Raw genomic sequence first — 17569 nt, 5'->3', positions numbered from 1 at the left:
GCAAATCTATGGATTTAAAGTAAATTTGCAACTGTTTAATCCATGAATCCTGCCACCAAAATTCATTGATTTCTAAGTGTTGAGCCATATCCTGGAAAAGTTCAAAGTGTGAGATTTTAATTTTTACCAAATCTGAGTGATAAAATCACAGAATCACAGTATCACAGAATGGGTGGGGTTGGATGGGACCTCTGGAGACCATCTAGTCCAACCCCCCTGCTAAAGGAGGTTCACCTAGAGAGATTGCACAGGATTGCATCCAGGCAGGTTTTGAATATCTCCAGAGAGTCTAAAACCTCTCTGGGCAGCCTGTTCCAGTGCTGTGTCACCCTCAAAGTAAAGAAGTTTTTCCTCATATTCAGATGCAACTTCCTGCGTTTCAGTTTGTGCCCATTGACCCTTATCCTGTCGCTGGGCACCACTGAAAAGTCTGGCCCCATCCTCCTGACACCTGCCCTTAAGATATTTCTAAGTGTTGATAAGATCCTCTCTCAGTCTCCTCCCGGCTAAACAGACCCAGCTCCCTCAGCCTTTCCTCATAAGAGAGATGCTCCAGTCCCCTAATCATCTTCGTAGCCCTTCGCTGGACTCTCTCCTGTAGTTCCTTGTCTTTCTTGAACCGGGGAGCCCAGAACTGGACATGGTACTCCATATGTGGCCTCATCAGGGCAGAGTAGAAGGGGAGGATAACCGCCCTCGACCTGCTGGCCACACTCTTTCTAATGCACCCCAGGATACCATTGGCCTTCTTGGCCGCAAGGGCACATTGCTGGCTCATGGTTAACTTGCTGTCCACCAGGACTCCCAGGTCCTTCTCTGCAGAGCTGCTTTCCAGCTGCCTTCCAGCAGGTCAACCCCTAACCTGTACTGGTGCACCTCCCTAGGTGCAGAACCCTACACTTGCCTTTGTTAAACCTCATTAGGTTCCTCTCCACCCAACTCTCTAGTCTGTCCAGGTCTCGCTGAATGGCAGCATAGCCTTCTGGTGTATCAGCTACTCCTCCCAGTTTCGTATCATCAGCAAACTTGCTAAGGGTGTGCTCTGTCCCTTCATCCAGGTCATTGATGAATAGCTGAACAGGACCGGACTCAGCACTGACCCCTAGGGAACATCACTAGCTACAGGCCCCCAGCTAGATTCTGCGCTGCTGATCACAACCCTCTGAGCTCTGCCATTCAGACAGTTCTCAATCCATCTGTATCTGGGATTTTATTTCTACCCTACCTAAGTAATGACAGTGCCAATTTACTGGTTCTTCCCTTAAACTTAACTTTTTGAAGCATTTAAGCCAGAAGAAGGAGTGTGAAGTTGAGTGAAAAAGTAGTGGTGAGAACAGTAGTGGTAGCTGTCAGTGGAGTGTCCACATTAATTGAAAAAATTTGTAATCTCATTAGGGCTTAATATGGGAAGATTGTTCCTTATGCATCTCACTGACAGACATAAAGAAACATGGGTGTCACAGTGATCGTCCTGTCAAAGTGGAAGGACCAAACGACCACAAAAGCAGAGCAATAGCAAAAGAAAGGAAGTGGGAATATCAGAGGATTTTTGTATCGGGTTGTTGGGACTGTTGCTTCACTGTCAATTATGATGTAGAGGCAAAAGTCATCCTGATCTGGTTCAAATAAGCACTCAAAAATGGTTCTTTCATCACAAACTTTGCCACCTATTTTGTTGGGAGCATGGTGTATCTGCCTGAAGGCCAGTCTGCAATGTGAGGTGCACAGTTCTCCTGTACTGTAACTAGTCTATAGTCTTATATATCTATCTATAGTACTGCTTTGCTAGTGATCAAGTTTTGATATGAGGTAAAATGGATTTTCTTCTTGCAGCTGGATGGGGATATTCTATACAGTGTTACACTGTGTATGTATGAAATAGGTTTGGTAGTTCTTGTGAATCTCCTTAAACACAGTTTAGCCTTTTGGAATTTGAGCCATTAAAATCAGTAACATATTGTATATATATTATCAATCTGACATGAAGAAAAGGGAAGACCTGTGTGCCCACAGCAGCCCTAAAAGTTTTGGAAAAAGCAGAGCCTCACACCTGGAATTAAAGAATAGTTTAGCTCAGAAGGGACATCTGGAAGTGATCTAGTCCAGGCTCCCATTTAAAGCAAGGCTAACTTCTAGGTTCAGTCAGGTTGCTTGGGACCCAGTCCAGTCCCTGAGAGGGGAGATTCCACAGCCTCTCTCAGCAACTTCTTACAGTGCTTGACCACCCTCACTGGGAAGAGTTCTTTCCTTTTATCTAATTGGAATGTGTCTTACTGCAATTAGGGTAGTGTCCATTGCCTCTTGTCCTTTCACTGTGCATCTGAGAAGAATCTGGCTCCATTTTCTGTAAACTACAGAAATTAAGATCCCCACCTCCACCTTGGTCCTCTCTTCTCCGCATAAACAAAGACACCTCTCTGCTTCACCTTGTGCATCTTGTGGGTTACATGTCCATAGCCCTCCGCTGGATACTGCCCAGTTTTCCAGTGTCTTTCATGTACTGAGGAGCCTAAACCAGAGAAATAATCACTTCCCTCAACACGTTAATGCAGCCCGGTGCATGGCTAGCTGTCATTGCCATGAGGCGTGCTGCTGACTCATGTTTATGAAGTGAAGATATACCCTGCACAAAACTTTTAACCTAATTTACACCACTCTGCTTCCTCTGGTCCCACTACCTATAAAACTTCCATTTTTCATTGCGTCCAAGCCATGTTTATTCAAGGCTTCCCAGTGCTAAAATAATTCAAAACACTGAACTCTAAATTTCACTGCTTGTGTGTTGTTATATACCTCTTTACATCATCAGGGGATGTCTCATAGCGTAAGTGTAGCATAGTCTATATGATAGTTTCTCGGTTTGTTTCTAGCAAATCGCTTTCTTTTCTTCAGGGCGAAGGTGAGAAAGGCTTCAGCTGGTAAAAGCTATACAAGCCCCCTTTGAGCAAATATTCCCCCTTCCTCATGGATTCTCTGTTTAAGGCAATTTTAGCCTGAACTGACAAAAAGGCTTTAGCAAGACAGACAATTTAGTTTAATAATCCAAAATTATGCATACACAGGAGAAAATTGAAACATTTCCCTATGATTCTCAAAATGCTCCACCAGTGACTTTCACTAGTGATTGTCAGAATAGCTTACTATTTTTCTAATAATAATCAGCACTGACCTTATTTTAATTATCTATGTAGCACTTAAGCTGCTGAGACTCAGTTAATGGTCTTTTCCCCATTCTTTTAAAAAAGGTTATATTTTTTGTTTCCTGACTACATGAACACTTGGCACTTTGTGTTTATCACTGCACAATATTTCTTACTGTGACCTTAATAAAAGTCCCATCAGTGAGTGTCCTTGGCAAAAAGTTAGTATACCTCTGGAATAAACTATGTGCATTGTTCAGATAAACCCTGAAAACTATTCAGTGTATAGAATATTTTATTTTTTTTATTGAAGCCTTTGGTACTACTCCTAAATTCTGTAATGCAGATTGTTTCCCACAAAATAGCAAATGTATCTTTGGAAATAAAGCTGCTGCTCTTAAAAGATGATGAGATTCCTTGTGCAATAAAAAGATTTTGATCAGCACAATTCTTTTTTTTTTTCTTTTCTTTTCTCCTTGGCCTAACCTTGGACATGATCTAGGTTTTAGAAAAATCTGATTGATAGTTTTATTTTTTCTTCTTCCTTCAATTCAAAGGTAAACCTTATGGCTTCATAAGCCTTGCATGTGCTGATTAAGGATTCCTTATCCAAAGCCCTTTCAACTGCCTTTTTTTTTGGACCCCATGAGACAAAACTGACTGGCCTGAAACTTTTTTGGTGCTTTTTTTTTTTCTACTTAGTTATTGTTCTGTAAACTGGCTAAGAATGCAATGTCACTGAGGAGGAGCATGAGATTTAAGTTTCAAAATTATCTTACTAGTGGATTAAGTTCATGATTCATTCCTGTTTCAGGGTTTCTCACAGGAGAGCAGGAGTAGGGCTTTCACACTTCCTCTGACTGTGACATTTTGTCAGTGGTGGTGCTGTACCTCTTGACCTGTTCAGCAGTCTGGAGATGTCCATTTCTACTATTATCATAAAGCCTCACTTATTAAATTGGTTAAAATAACAAAACAACAGCATGTGTTCAAGTTCAAAGGAAGAAAGAAATTTCACTGTAATAAAGTCAGTCACAAAAGTGCTGATAATTCAGGATCTATCCACAATTAGTTATACGTAGTCTTTACAGGCAAACAGTATACAGATAAAGACCATAAATGTGTTGTAATCCTCCTTAATCACTCAGAGCTAAACGCACAAGGTCTTTTTTGAATGTCATGCCTTTTGATTCTTATAGTTATCTAGTAAACTTCTGAAATGATATTGTGTGGCAATGTCTACAAGTTAATAAATGAGATGATTGTTCTTTTCCAGCTGTACAAAATGAACGGGACAGGATAAGTACGAGAAGAAACACTTTTGATGGCTGCAACATTCCCTCTATTAGCACATTGTCACAAGCTGAGACACTCTCCCGTCAGGTACTGAGATCTACCGCAAAATTATTTGATGATTTTAAGACCATTTTTTCTAAAGTTAAATACTTTTCAGTTTCTTATTGTATTAAATGTAGTTATTGAGATTACTTTTTTCTACTTCCAAAATGCACCCAGCTTCCTCTTCCCAATGAAAGAATGAGTAATAGAATACATTCTTAAAGCAAAGTCAATAAAAAAAATTCTACTTTGTCCAGGACAATATGTCCTAGGCACCTTTCTTAATAAAGCTTTATGGTTCTTACTGCTTTTAAATCAGTTGCTGTCTCAGGCAGCTGGTGGCATCTATCTATCCTTGAGGCTGGCTTTCCCATGAAACATTAGGGAAAAAATTGTCCAAAGCCATTACATTCAAAGGGGTGTGGACACTCATTTCCTTACATTCTTTTGAAAATCCCATTTTTAATATCCTTAGACATTATAAATAAGGCAAACAGAAGTGTTCCAACTGCAGAGCCTATTCACATCTCGCTTTTAAATTTTCTTTGTCTCATCTGAACTTCATTTTCCTTTTTTTTTTTTTTTCCCCTATCCAATCAATTGCTGAATGGAACAGTCTCCAGTCCTTTTCTGCACCTCAGATAAATCATAGTCATTGATTCTGCATTCTTGCACCTCTTACTAACTTACTTAGAATTTAACTGCCACCTTTATGATTTCATGCTGACTGATTTATACATCCCCAAATGTTTTGTAATCTCATCCTTTAGCAGCATCTCTCTTAGGGTGGAACTGTCTGTAAAGAATTGATGCAGGAATTACTGGGTGATAGTCTTTGGCACGTATTGCATGTCTGGGCAGACTAGATGAACATAATGGACCTTCTTACCTTTCATACCTATACAGTATGAAAAATATACCTATTTTTACCTCCTTAGTAATTCTTTGAACTTGCTTATTGTGCTTTTTTTGCGTTACTCCTTTAATCATTTCCAACTGGTATATGCAATTCAGAAATAAGAGCTGTCTTAAACAGAATCACGTTCTCAGCCTTTCCTGCCGCAAAGTTCTTTTCAGCCAGTAGGTTCCTGGCCTAATACATCACCTTGTGTATACACACAAATTTGTTCTACTTATTATTAGGTATGTTGTAGTAGGATAGAATTGCTCCCCCTATGCCAAGCATATGTGAAGATAGACTCTTGGCCTCAAAGACCAAGAGGTCACATTAACATGATGGAAAAGTAGTCTTAAAAGTCCTTGTTTTTCCCTCAATCAAATGAGTCTGTAAGATGAGTTCAGTCCTGAGGAGAGACTTGGAGGACATGGTAGTGTCACAAATCATTGGCCAAGTCCTTCAGCTGTGAAATGCGGAAGAAGATAGCATTCATCCCTTTTAGAATTTTCATATTAAAATAGGGAAAATGAATTATTTTGTCTCTGAAGATCCCTTACAGGGAAAAATTGTCCAAGTACAATGTTTATCCTACAGACCCAGGAGAGGCTTCCTGGATTGTGTAAATATGAAAGGGACATGCTGGACTCTCGTAGGAGTAAACGCATGTGTCTCCAATGGTTCTCAGGACAGTAGGGATATCGTGTCATATTATCACGTTCGTCAAGTTATTAATGGGTGCAAGTTGCACCAGGAGAGGTTTCATCTCAGTATAAGAAAGGAATTTTTTACAGTGAGAACAATCAATCACTGGAACAACCTTGCCAGGGATGTGGTGGAATCCCTGTCACTGGAGGTTTTCAAGATGCGATTGGACAGGGTGCTAGATAATCTCATCTAGGCTCTCTTTCCCACAAAAGGTTGGATGAGATGATCTTTCGCGGTCCCTTCCAACCTGGGCTGGTCTATGATTCTATGAAGTTAATAACTCCTGTGTTGCACCCCAGAAATGAGAGGCAGGTTAAAGCAATAGAGAAATAGAAAGAGGAAAGTTGACAGCTTCATTTCCTTGTGAACAGACGCAACCCTAGGAGTTCGTAATGAACTCCATGGGAGTCATCCCATGAATCCCCAGCAGAAGCTCACCAAGTAATTTCAGCACAGAGTCTATAGTTTGTCCTATAAAATGTAATTTATAAAGATGCATAGCTTTGATTAAAAGATATTAAAGGAAGGACAATGTATTAAGTTCATGAGTCAGTAAGTCTAAGGATTAAACAATCTGCCTGTTCTTTACCTTCTTGAATTAACTTCTAGTTGGTGCATGGTGGTATCTTTTTCTGGTAGATCAGAGCACCTCCTGCTATCAGAACTCTCTTCTCTGTGTAGGTACTTTTGAATCATGATCAAGACTCCTCTTACTCTTCTGGAAAAAAATGAAATGTGTTGAATTTCTTTACTCTCTTTCTATACTGAAGGTTTTCTAGACTGAATCATTCTGGTAGCTTTCACCTGAATTATATTCAGTATTATCAACTTCGTTTTCGCAGAACAGATACCAGAAATGGACTCATGATTACAGCAGGGATTTCACAAATGCTCTGTCTACAAAGAGACAATACCTCTAACCTTTTTCTTACATGATAGCCTTTGAATTATGTGTCTAAGAATTTTTTCACCTGCCTAGCTGCTGTATTTCCCTGAGAACTAATGTTAACTGCCATTAATATCTAAGCCATTTTCAGTGTTTTAGACTACTGAATTATGTAGGAAGCACTGAGCTTTAGTTCAGAAGTGCAGCTTCTTTTGACGACCCAAGGATAATAGGGTTTCACCACAGATCCCAGTGAGGGGTTTAACATGGATCTGGGAATGAAGGGAATCAGGTAGGAGTAAACCTAAATAGCATCCACAATCCTGAAATTTGTAGGTACACAGTATTGGAAGATCAAACAATTTTTTTTTGGGGGGGGGAGGATAATCAAACTACAGAATTTCTTGAGTATGGTTTCTGTAATAAAACATAAGGTGAAAGTTAGTTTCATAAGCCTTGTACAGTGATGCGGTTTTATTGTTGTTGTTGTGAGATATTTTTCTTTTTTGTTTTTTTTTCTTTTTCTTTTTCTTTTTCTTTTTCTTTTTCTTTTTCTTTTTCTTTTTCTTTTTCTTTTTCTTTTTCTTTTTCTTTTTCTTTTTCTTTTTCTTTTTCTTTTTCTTTTTCTTTTCTTTTTCTTTTTCTCTTTCTTTTTCTTTTTCTCTTTCTCTTTCTTTTTCTTTTTCTCTTTCTTTTTCTTTTTCTTTTTCTCTTTCTTTTTCTCTTTCTCTTTCTTTTTCTCTTTTTTCCTTTTCCTTTTCCTTTTCCTTTTCCTTTTCCTTTTCCTTTTCCTTTTCCTTTTCCTTTTATTTTTATTTTCTTTTTTCTTTCTTTTTTTAATTTTTCTTTCTCTTTTTCTTTCCTGGTATGATAGCAGCTATAAACTGACCTCTTCTCAGGCTTGGTTTTATCTTAAGTTGTCTTTCCTGCCTGGCTTAAGAGCAAGCCTGGTTTTGTTCCTTTACTTGAAAAGTCATTAAGAATTTCAGGATTTGGCTCAGTGATTATGTGAAAGTGCCCCAGCTTCAGGCCCAGAAAGATATTGCTCTCTCCTTATTTCACAGAACACTGTTCACTGCAGGTGGTCTAATGCACACTCATATCCTTTACATTTGCTCTGAAACGTCTCAGGCCTCTGCCTATACTGCTGCTTCATCATTACAAACCATTCTCCTCCAGGCACTAAAAACCCCCTGTTTTACCTTATAAAGTTAATGATACTTATCTTTTCAGTAGAAGAACATGCTACCCCTTTATCTCTCTCTTTCTTTGCCCTTAATGTTACTGCATGCCCCTATGAGCTCTCTTTTTTTCTGAAATGAAATAAATGTCAACCATTTTTAAAGGAATAAAGCCTCCCACCTCCTACAAATAATAATGTCTCTGGTGTATTAAAAATAGTATTTTGGAATGAGAAGATATTGTATCATGATATGAATAATGTAATTTTTAACATATTGTAATACACACTGGTAATAATGAGAAATAAAATTTTATAATTTACATGCAGACTAATGGTCTGTATGGTCAAGGAATTTCTCAAGAGTATGCATGATTACTGCTGTGATTTTTTTCTTAGATATGCTGTTAACCACTGAAAATGCAATTATATGAAATTTAACATCATTGCTAATTTTTTCTCTCACCATGGTCAGATCTCAGTCTCCAGTCCTGGTGCTAGCACTGACATAAATGTTAAGAAAATTGCTGGTATTAGTGATGTCTGTGAATCTATGAAGCAACAACTTTTGGTCCTGGTGGAATGGGCTAAATATATTCCAGGCTTCTGTGAATTACCACTGGATGACCAGGTATAAGAGGAGACCAAAGAGAGAACTTTAATTAATGTCCTGTTATTTCTGTGATATTTAAATGCTATGATTAAACACTCTTTTTTTTTTTGTCTGATCAAATAGAGCTGGGTGCTAGACCCACCATCTTAAAATTTTGTAAAGTTTTGAAATAGCACTTTTCATTATAATATGGTTTAAGACAGTGTGTTATTTAATTTGAAGCAGGTCTTCTCTATTCACAAAAAATAAAAGCCATTAGAATCTCGAACAAATGCCAAACGTACTGATATCAATCAATAGCAAATAATCTTTCATATAATACAATGTACTAAAATTATATTGTATATAACAAATGTGGGGGAAAAAGCATCAAACCTTGAAAATTCTTAAGGGTTTTTATGACAGAGGTCTGATCTATCATCAGATCTGTAATATATCCTAATATATCACTGGGTTTCAGAGTAAGTTGTGCTGGCACACTCAGAACCAGTGTCTCCATGTTGCAGTAAGCAGTTCTCTCACCGGCTGCCTGGGCAAGAGGTTAATTCACAGCTCAGGATCTCTTGATTTCAGTCCACCAAAATCTGATTCAGCTTGAAAATGACTCCGTGAAATGGAATTGAGTAATTCCTCCTTTTTGCCTCTTTGTCTTTCAGTTTTTAACAAAATCCTGCAAGGAGGGTTAGATCATCTTTGGGTTTGAGACTCAAACTGAGCTCATTCCCTCTTATACTTTTCCTCAGGAGTATGGAGGTGTTTCAGGCCACAGGAGACCCCCCAAAATAGGAGCTTAATGATGTCTTTGCAGACCCACAGGATATATGTGTGCACAAGCTCAACATACTGGAATAAGTTAAAAATCAGTTCATGTGAAAGAAGGAGAATTTTAAATGCATTGGTTACACAAGGGCAACAAAAGCAAGCAAAAATATTGCTGTTTTTATTGTTAAGATGGCATGAAGGAAAAGAGAAGGGATCAGACCTCATTAAAAGTTCCTGTCTGTATTTAAAAAAAAAAAAAAATCAGCTTAGAAAGCTAGGCTGGAAATACCCCTGCAGTGCTTGAACAGAACATGTTGGGAAATACTAAGGAACCTTAAGCACCTTAGAAGAGTAGTGACAAAGGTATTGGAACTTAAAACAAATGCCACTTTTGCATTTGTGATAGCCTCTTTCTAAGGCGTATTGTGCATTTAGTTATAAAATAAACCATCGGGTTTTGAACAAACTATTCTTGATCTGGGAATCAGCCTGATTTACAAATTGTAGAGCAGGCCAGAGCAGACACGTTAACTTTACTGAGAACCTGAAAAGTCTTAACACATTAGTTAGCACCTAGGTGCTGTGTACCTTTACATCACTCATAAAGTATTGGCTTGGTTTCATAAGAAAAGAATTACTTGCCAAGAGAGAAGTTCCTTGAGGAAATAGAGGCCAAAGCTGGTTTCAAGCAGACATTAAAACTAAAGGAAAGTAAATAGGTGACAAAGAGTAAACTAATGACCACATTTTTAAGTGCCTTCCTGGTATGAATCAGGTTTCTTCTTTGTTGTAAGTAGTGGATACTTTAGCATATCTGGCTTTATTGGGGAAAAAGCTCTTTTAAGTGCCACATAAATTTTTCGTACAAGGTGAGAAAAATGAAACACTGATAGTGTCGAATTTAACAGTTCATTCCAGCCCACTGGAATATTTAGTGTCAACTTAAAATTCCAGAAAAAACTTTGTTAAGGGAATAGGCACTAGGAAATAAATGCAAGTATTTACATTTATTGAGAAGTATTTTGCAGAGCCATGTGTTTAAAATCTAGACCAAATGCTAGAAGTGACAGAGGATGACAATTTAATTATAGTGTGCTGTTAGTACAGTGTTAAATTTTTTACATTCACTTTACATTTTATATTAGAATCTTAACAGTCTTAAACATGTACGTATAGCTCAATACACTCATGGTAATATGCATCCTCATTTATTTTGCCTTTATTGGAACTTACTGCTTTATCTTCTAATGAGTCTGCTGTTTTTTTCTTGAGGTTGCCCTGCTAAGAGCACATGCTGGGGAACACTTGTTGCTTGGAGCAGCAAAACGGTCCATGGCATATAAGGACATTTTACTTTTAGGTAAATATCCGTTTTGTTTTAATTAATAATGATGATATAGTACATTAGCAACCACGTAATCACTTAAGTGGGACAGCTGTTCTGGCACACTCAAAGCAATGCATTCTGTGAATGCTAAATAGCTATTAATGACATAATGTCACGTGCCTTGTTGCAGCCAAAGCAGGTAGACAGTTTCCTGTGAGTTAATACAGCTAAATGTTTATTGGATACCAGAAACCACAACTTAAGGGAGCTCCTGGCAAATTGCCTCCTTACATTAGCATCCTTTCTGCATCGTTGTCCCATAAAAAACCAGAACAAAATAACAACAAAAAAACCCATAAAAAACCTTTGCTTAAGAGAGGATCAGACAACCTGTAGCCTATGTACTAATTTCAGTTTTATGAAAATAATTTATCTGGAGCCTTCCCAAGAGCCATTCAGGGATAGCAGAGAAGACCCTACAGGCTTAAGATGTGTGCCTGTGTGTATAGTGATGTGCCGAGGCATTTGTTAGAGTTGTTTGACACAGTACTCTGCCAGTCTGAAGTGCACCCTGCCAAAAATGGTCTCATTAAATATGTGCAGCACTTGGGCTGTTTTGTGAGAAAATGCATAGGTCTTCTTGGACAGGATTTTTGATGTGAGGCAAGACTGTCTGCAATATGGACTCAAACTAGTTTCATCACTAGTGGTGTGGTAAAAGGGGTTTTCCACTACTTGTTCCCCTTCCTCTTTGGGCCTGCCTTTCATAGCTCTTAATCAGCTTGAATTTATTGTTACACATATCATAACATTACAGGGACAGGAAGGGCTTGTTGTGGAGATACTACTCTAACCAGCAATCCTTTCAAATTAAAAACTATACAAATTACCTGCTTAACCTAGTTCTTTCTCTAGATACAGTTTTACTGAAAAATTTAACAGAAATAAAAAGGAAATATTTGCAGTTTTATTGGGATTAGTAGGTAATAAGGACAAATAATGAGAAAATAATAAGCAGAAAATTATAGTCAACATCACCAACATCAGCATATATAGTGAAAGGAGAAACAATTTGAGGCTCCAAGCTTATTTCTGAAATTTGGAGGTAGATATTTGTATAGCTTATGAGTCATTTTGGCATGGATCTCTTGTGATATAATCATCAGCTTTTCTTTCAAAAACTGCTTGGTCGCTTCTGGAAGCTCTGTGGCTTTCCCACTGTTATCACCATTTATTTTAGATGATTTCTGGACAGAAGGTGAATTAAGATGCCATGATGGAGACTTCCCCAAAATGAAAATTTAGAATTAAAAGAGCAGGGAAAATTCATTCTTTCTATTCATTCATTCATTCTAAGATGCTTCTAAATTTTATTAGGAGTAGCAGAAGCATCTGTTAGAAACATTGCTGGTGCCTACTCTGGAAGAAGGCTTCTTTGCCTATTGACAAATCCTGATCATTCAGTTTGGGATGTATTATTTTAATGGGGGAAGATGAAATTTTAAGATCAGTTTACCATTATATTTATCTATTATGTAAAGATAAAGGCCTACTTGCTCCATGCTTGTGCATTCAAATATGGCCCTCAGTCTTGTGGACTAATCAGTAACTGTACATGTTGGCATATTTACATGCACAGATTATTTACTGGGTGACAGCTGTATTTTGCACATATACTTTACTTGCAAAGAAGAGTTTTGTATGATACAAAGGAGAGTTATTACTTACAAAAAATTAATGTGATTAAGCAAAATAAAAGGTGTTTTTGAAAATGGGCTACATCTAGTATGTTACATCAAAGTCTTTATATCAATGCATATGTTGGTATTCTTTCTCTCCAAGGCAACAACTACATAATCCATCGCAACAGTACTGAAGTAGAGATCAGCCGAGTGGCAAATCGGATTCTAGATGAACTAGTTCGACCCTTCCAGGAAATTCAAATAGATGACAATGAATACGCTTGCTTGAAAGCGATTGTGTTTTTTGATCCAGGTACCTTTTAAAAAATATGTCTCACAATTATTGTATACGTGATTATATTGAAAGTAATTTTTGTTGATGTAGCATCTGCTCATGTTATCTAGCTGTATGGAAAAAAATAAAATGAAAAAAGTATGATGCTCCTCCCAAATCATAATCTGCCTTGACTTTAAGTTTTTGCCATTTTTTAAGATGCAAAGGGCCTGAGTAATCCAATGAAGATTAAGAACATGCGGTTCCAAGTCCAAATCAGTTTAGAGGATTATATTAATGACCGTCAGTATGACTCCCGAGGAAGATTTGGAGAACTTCTGCTTCTACTGCCTACACTCCAGAGCATCACTTGGCAAATGATTGAGCAAATACAATTGGTTAAACTATTTGGAATTGTTAAAATTGACAGTTTGCTTCAGGAAATGTTACTGGGAGGTAAGCTAACAACTTGTTAAATTTACCATGTTGTATTATGTTGAATTTGGCATACTGGGACATTGAGGGAATCATGATGTAAGCGAGTACTTTGACCACTGCCTTGCTGGCTGAGCTTTGAGTCATATGTTAGCTAAAGCCTTCTTGTCTTGGCTGCTCATCTTGTTACAGTCCTACAACCTCAGATTGTGGTGTGTACTTCTCAGTCATTGCTGGGTATCTAGACATACAACTCCCTAGGCAGATGGAAGAATCCTTACAAATGTTTCATGAAATTCACTGTTAATGCAGTCAAAACAGTGGAAAATAAACAAAGTGCTTAATATGGTTGAAGTCTGGTTAAATTGTTTAATGAATACCCAGAGACAATTATTCAAATAGCCAATCAAAATATTTGCTCTACAGAAATGTAATTATTGCAGTAAAAGTTGCTGGCGACAACATGCTCTTTTGAATTGATATGTGCTCATGTTATTTTTGCAGGTACTTCTAATGATCCCAGTCATCTGCATCATCCAGTACATCCTCACTTAGCCCAAGATCCATTAACTGGCCAAACTATCCTTATAAGTTCAATGTCTGCTCCTGTACATACAGAACAGATTTGTAAGTAATTGCAAGTTAGCCTTCCATCATAACATTTCACTGTTACAGTTAAAAATATTAATTAGAATGGTGGCCTGTCAGTGCTCATAGAGTTATTTCATCATCATTCTTAAATTAAAATAATTGTGCATTAAAAACGTATGTGTATAAACAGTGTTAAGTGAAAGACTTTGACCTGAATTTAATCTAATTTTAAAAATTCAGCACCATTTTGATGTATCATTGGTTTCACATGCACAATTTTTAATAAACTAAAAATTCTGATAATTAAAATATCCTATTTACCTAGCATGCCAAATGTAACAGAACTTCCTTTTGGGGCAGTAGTAGGTATATGTGTATGCAGAGTAGGCCAGAATATAAAAATACATAATTCTTTCTACATTCTTTTTCAGCAACTCCAGAAACTCCATTACCTTCCCCTCCTCAAGGCTCTGGGCAAGAATACAAAATGTCTACAAATCAGGCTTCAGTCATTGCACAGCAATCTATTTTGAAACAAAAACCATTGTGATAATGTTTCTCTGTCTTGCTCGTCCGTCCGTCCGTCCATCTGTCCTTCCTTCCTTCCTTCCTTCCTTCCTTTCCTCCCTCCCTCCCTCCCTCCTTCTCTTTTATGCAGTACATGAATTGGTAGGACACTTGCACATTTAAAATCTCAGGATGATAAAGGTAATTATTTCCTCAGGAGACACTACTGTGGGTGTTTCTTAAAACACCTCATGATTTGGAAAGTAATACTCACTGTTCTGACTGCCATGTACAACTGTAACTGTGGACACTGCAGTCTGACAAATATGTATAGAGATTGATATTATTTTTAGATCTTTCAACTGCACAGATTAATTTTTTATTTTCTGTTTTAGTAGTTGTCTTAATATTATTGTTTTAGATGTGTATATAATTTTTTCATTGTGACAGAACTTGTTAGAGCTTGTTTAGCTGTGAATTGTAGGCATGAAAAAGCGGGTTAATCAAACAAACGCCAAGATTCCTTAAATAGTAAAACAGTAGGCTACAAAACAAAACACATGTATTAAATAAAAAGGAGAAAATAATGGACAGAAATACCCAAATAATTTAAAAACAAATGCTGATTTGAAAGAACCATCTCTTTCAAGTAAAAATTCACCAAGAGTTGAATACTCCCTGCTTACCTATTTGTATGAATCAGAGGGCCTGCTATGTGCAAATATATTTGAGGACTTTTTAAAATCTACATACGCAGTAATGTCTATATCAGTCAATTGGACAGTGCCAAGTCATGGGTGCAGGCATTTATATTGCTAAATTGTTAGAACAGTGACTCATGTGCTTTTTGGTAAGGACTAACTTGTACTCTCCCAAACAATTTCTGGGCACATTTAGGGAATTAGGCCAATCTAGGACACTTTTCACTAGGCACTATGGATATGGCCACCTTGCTCTAGGGACGCAGAGAGTGTAACTAGGAATATGGCCAGACCATGCCACTTGACCTCAGGGCTGGAGTATAGACTTCGTACTGTTTGATTTACTAGTGTAAATGTAGCCATTGTGTTTATTTGCCTAAATGGCTGGTGAATGCATGTTTTAGCAATCACTCTAAACTTCACTTACAGAGTAGTTGTAGTTATGTAGTACCTCTGGAGAGGTATGGCTTACTAACACAAGCAGCAGATGTGCCTGAGTTCACCTCCAGATGTTCTGGGTTTGAGCCATGGTATTTCAAGCCAGAAGATAGCCAGCACACCAAATACTCATTCTCTGGATTTTTAAGAGTTTTCAGAAGCTTGGGATGAAATGACTTACTGTGATGAGCCCCCTTCTCCAGCTGTTCTTCCTCCCCATTGAGTCTGGGGGGATCCAATATTGACTAAGTTTTGTGCCTGGAGTCTATAATAACCCATTTGGATTTGGACCCTCTGTGGATTTGCACAAAGGGGACCCTGTGACACATGCTCACTTGGGCATATACTCGCTCAGTCACAATTTGTGAAAATGATCTATTATGATATATAAAGTGATCTGTTGTTCATACAATACTGATGTCATAAGAAAATCACCACCTTCCACATTTTATTTATTCCAGACAGCAATGATTTTCCTTTAGTACTTTAAAGTAGACTTTCTTTCCAGAAGTTACGTAAGAGAGAAACAGAGAAAAAAGAGAGAATAAAATACTGCAGTTTGTTGAACTATTGAAAAGAGAAAACATAGTCGAGTCAGAAATTTGGCAAGGTGAGATGTTGATCATCCTGAACCAGACACCTGAATTAATCACCGCATCTAAAGATGGTGTAGTTAAACCTCTGCTTTTAAAAGTTGCTCAAACAAACTGATATGATTCTTCAGATACATTTTTGCAGGCAGGAAATGCATCACAGTAAAAGCTGAGCTGACCTGAACATTCAAAAGGCTTTAATGAGAATACAGTTATCACAAAGTAGATGCTGTGTTTCTTTATGTTATTTTAAAGCAGTTGCTTTTGTAAAGTCTGCATACAGTAGCTCTTAATGTTTACCTGTTGTTTTTTAGAGTGTTTTTTTGCTGGTTACTCTTTATTTTTTATCAATGCATTGCTCTTTTTACATGTCCCTTTTAGTATGAGTTTTTATGACAGAATAAAGTACTGAAGTTTTGCCATTAACTTTAGGGCGATCTGGACTGTGCTATTTTTACAAGTTGGTCACCAATGCTTTGTGGGGAAACACAAAGGTAAAGCATGCGTGAGAGATACTGAACAGCAGAAAAGTTGACGGATGGGGGTCACTGCTTGTCATAGAGTGTTTGGCTCAAGTTGGATCTTCATGACTTTACCGGGTCAGATTAATTAAGTCAGTTGCATAAATGTGGCAGTATTGGTCTGACTAAAAACATTTAAGTGGAAATAAAAAGCAGTCCCCATGTTGGCCATGCTTGCCTTATATAAGCAACATGCATAATAGCTTAATGGGGTTAGTTTTCACACTGTACTTTAGATATCAAGTGTACAATAAAAAGTTTTCACACTGCCAAAATGTACTGGATGAAAAATATACTTTAGTATTTTATCTGTCAAAAAGTTGTTATCTATTTTGTATGATATATTACATTTTTGAATAAGAACACCACTGTAATTTATTGGGAAAAGCTGATTTATTTTATAAATGTAACATTATTTTTGTAAACTTAATTATGAAAAATCAAAAATGATTAGCCTTGTTAAATATTAAATTATAATGAGATGTAACTTTATATATTTGAACTCTGATACCAAGTTTTTGTGTTGAGCATTTGGAATTGAAATGGTTGCTGGAAATATTTCAAATGGACTGTTTTTCATCAAAGCTCAATAAAGAAAAATGAACGATCCAAATGACACATTTGCTTTTTGGTAATTTTGTGACTATTTACATAAACAATGACAATTCTTTATATTACTTATGTTATGAATAAGTATAAAACTGAAACATGCTTTCATCTCTACAGTATCACAGCATAACAGAGTGGCTGAGGTTGGAAGGGACCTCTGGAGGTCATCTTGTCCAACCCCCCTGCTCAAGCAGGATATTGAAATCAAATGAAAGAATACAATGGCAACATTTTAGTTGATTCTACTGTGACATGGCAAAGTATTACATAGCTATGGTTTTCAATTTTTAGTTCTGACTCAGAAAAGAAGTGAAGCACATGCTTAATTCTATCTGTGTTTAAAATGAAGCATATGTTCCACAGACTTTT

General features: G+C 37.3%; 1 protein-coding gene across 8 annotated transcripts in view; it reads left to right on the top strand.

Annotated features, from left to right (window-relative positions):
• Nucleotides 1–17209, top strand: part of HNF4G (hepatocyte nuclear factor 4 gamma) — a 60932-nt gene extending 43723 nt beyond the window's left edge. For 7 of the 8 annotated variants that reach the window (XM_087751199.1, XM_087751222.1, XM_087751228.1 and 4 more), the window contains 7 exons: nucleotides 4417–4523; nucleotides 8623–8778; nucleotides 10795–10882; nucleotides 12692–12844; nucleotides 13025–13261; nucleotides 13745–13867; nucleotides 14263–17209. In XM_087751199.1, coding sequence (XP_087607325.1) covers nucleotides 4417–4523; nucleotides 8623–8778; nucleotides 10795–10882; nucleotides 12692–12844; nucleotides 13025–13261; nucleotides 13745–13867; nucleotides 14263–14381 — 983 coding nt within the window. In that variant the 3' untranslated portion in view covers nucleotides 14382–17209. The remainder of the gene's footprint in view (nucleotides 1–4416; nucleotides 4524–8622; nucleotides 8779–10794; nucleotides 10883–12691; nucleotides 12845–13024; nucleotides 13262–13744; nucleotides 13868–14262) is intronic. The other variant, XM_087751236.1, reaches the window with a different exon arrangement.
• The last annotated feature ends 360 nt before the right edge of the window (nucleotides 17210–17569 follow it).

The sequence above is a fragment of the Nipponia nippon genome, unplaced genomic scaffold, assembly GCF_047370975.1.
Source record: "Nipponia nippon isolate SJK-2023a ecotype South Korea unplaced genomic scaffold, ASM4737097v1 scaffold_1, whole genome shotgun sequence".
NCBI classification, from domain to species: domain Eukaryota; kingdom Metazoa; phylum Chordata; class Aves; order Pelecaniformes; family Threskiornithidae; genus Nipponia; species Nipponia nippon.
Note: the sequence above shows the minus strand (reverse complement) of the source record. Positions and strands in the feature narration are given on the sequence as shown.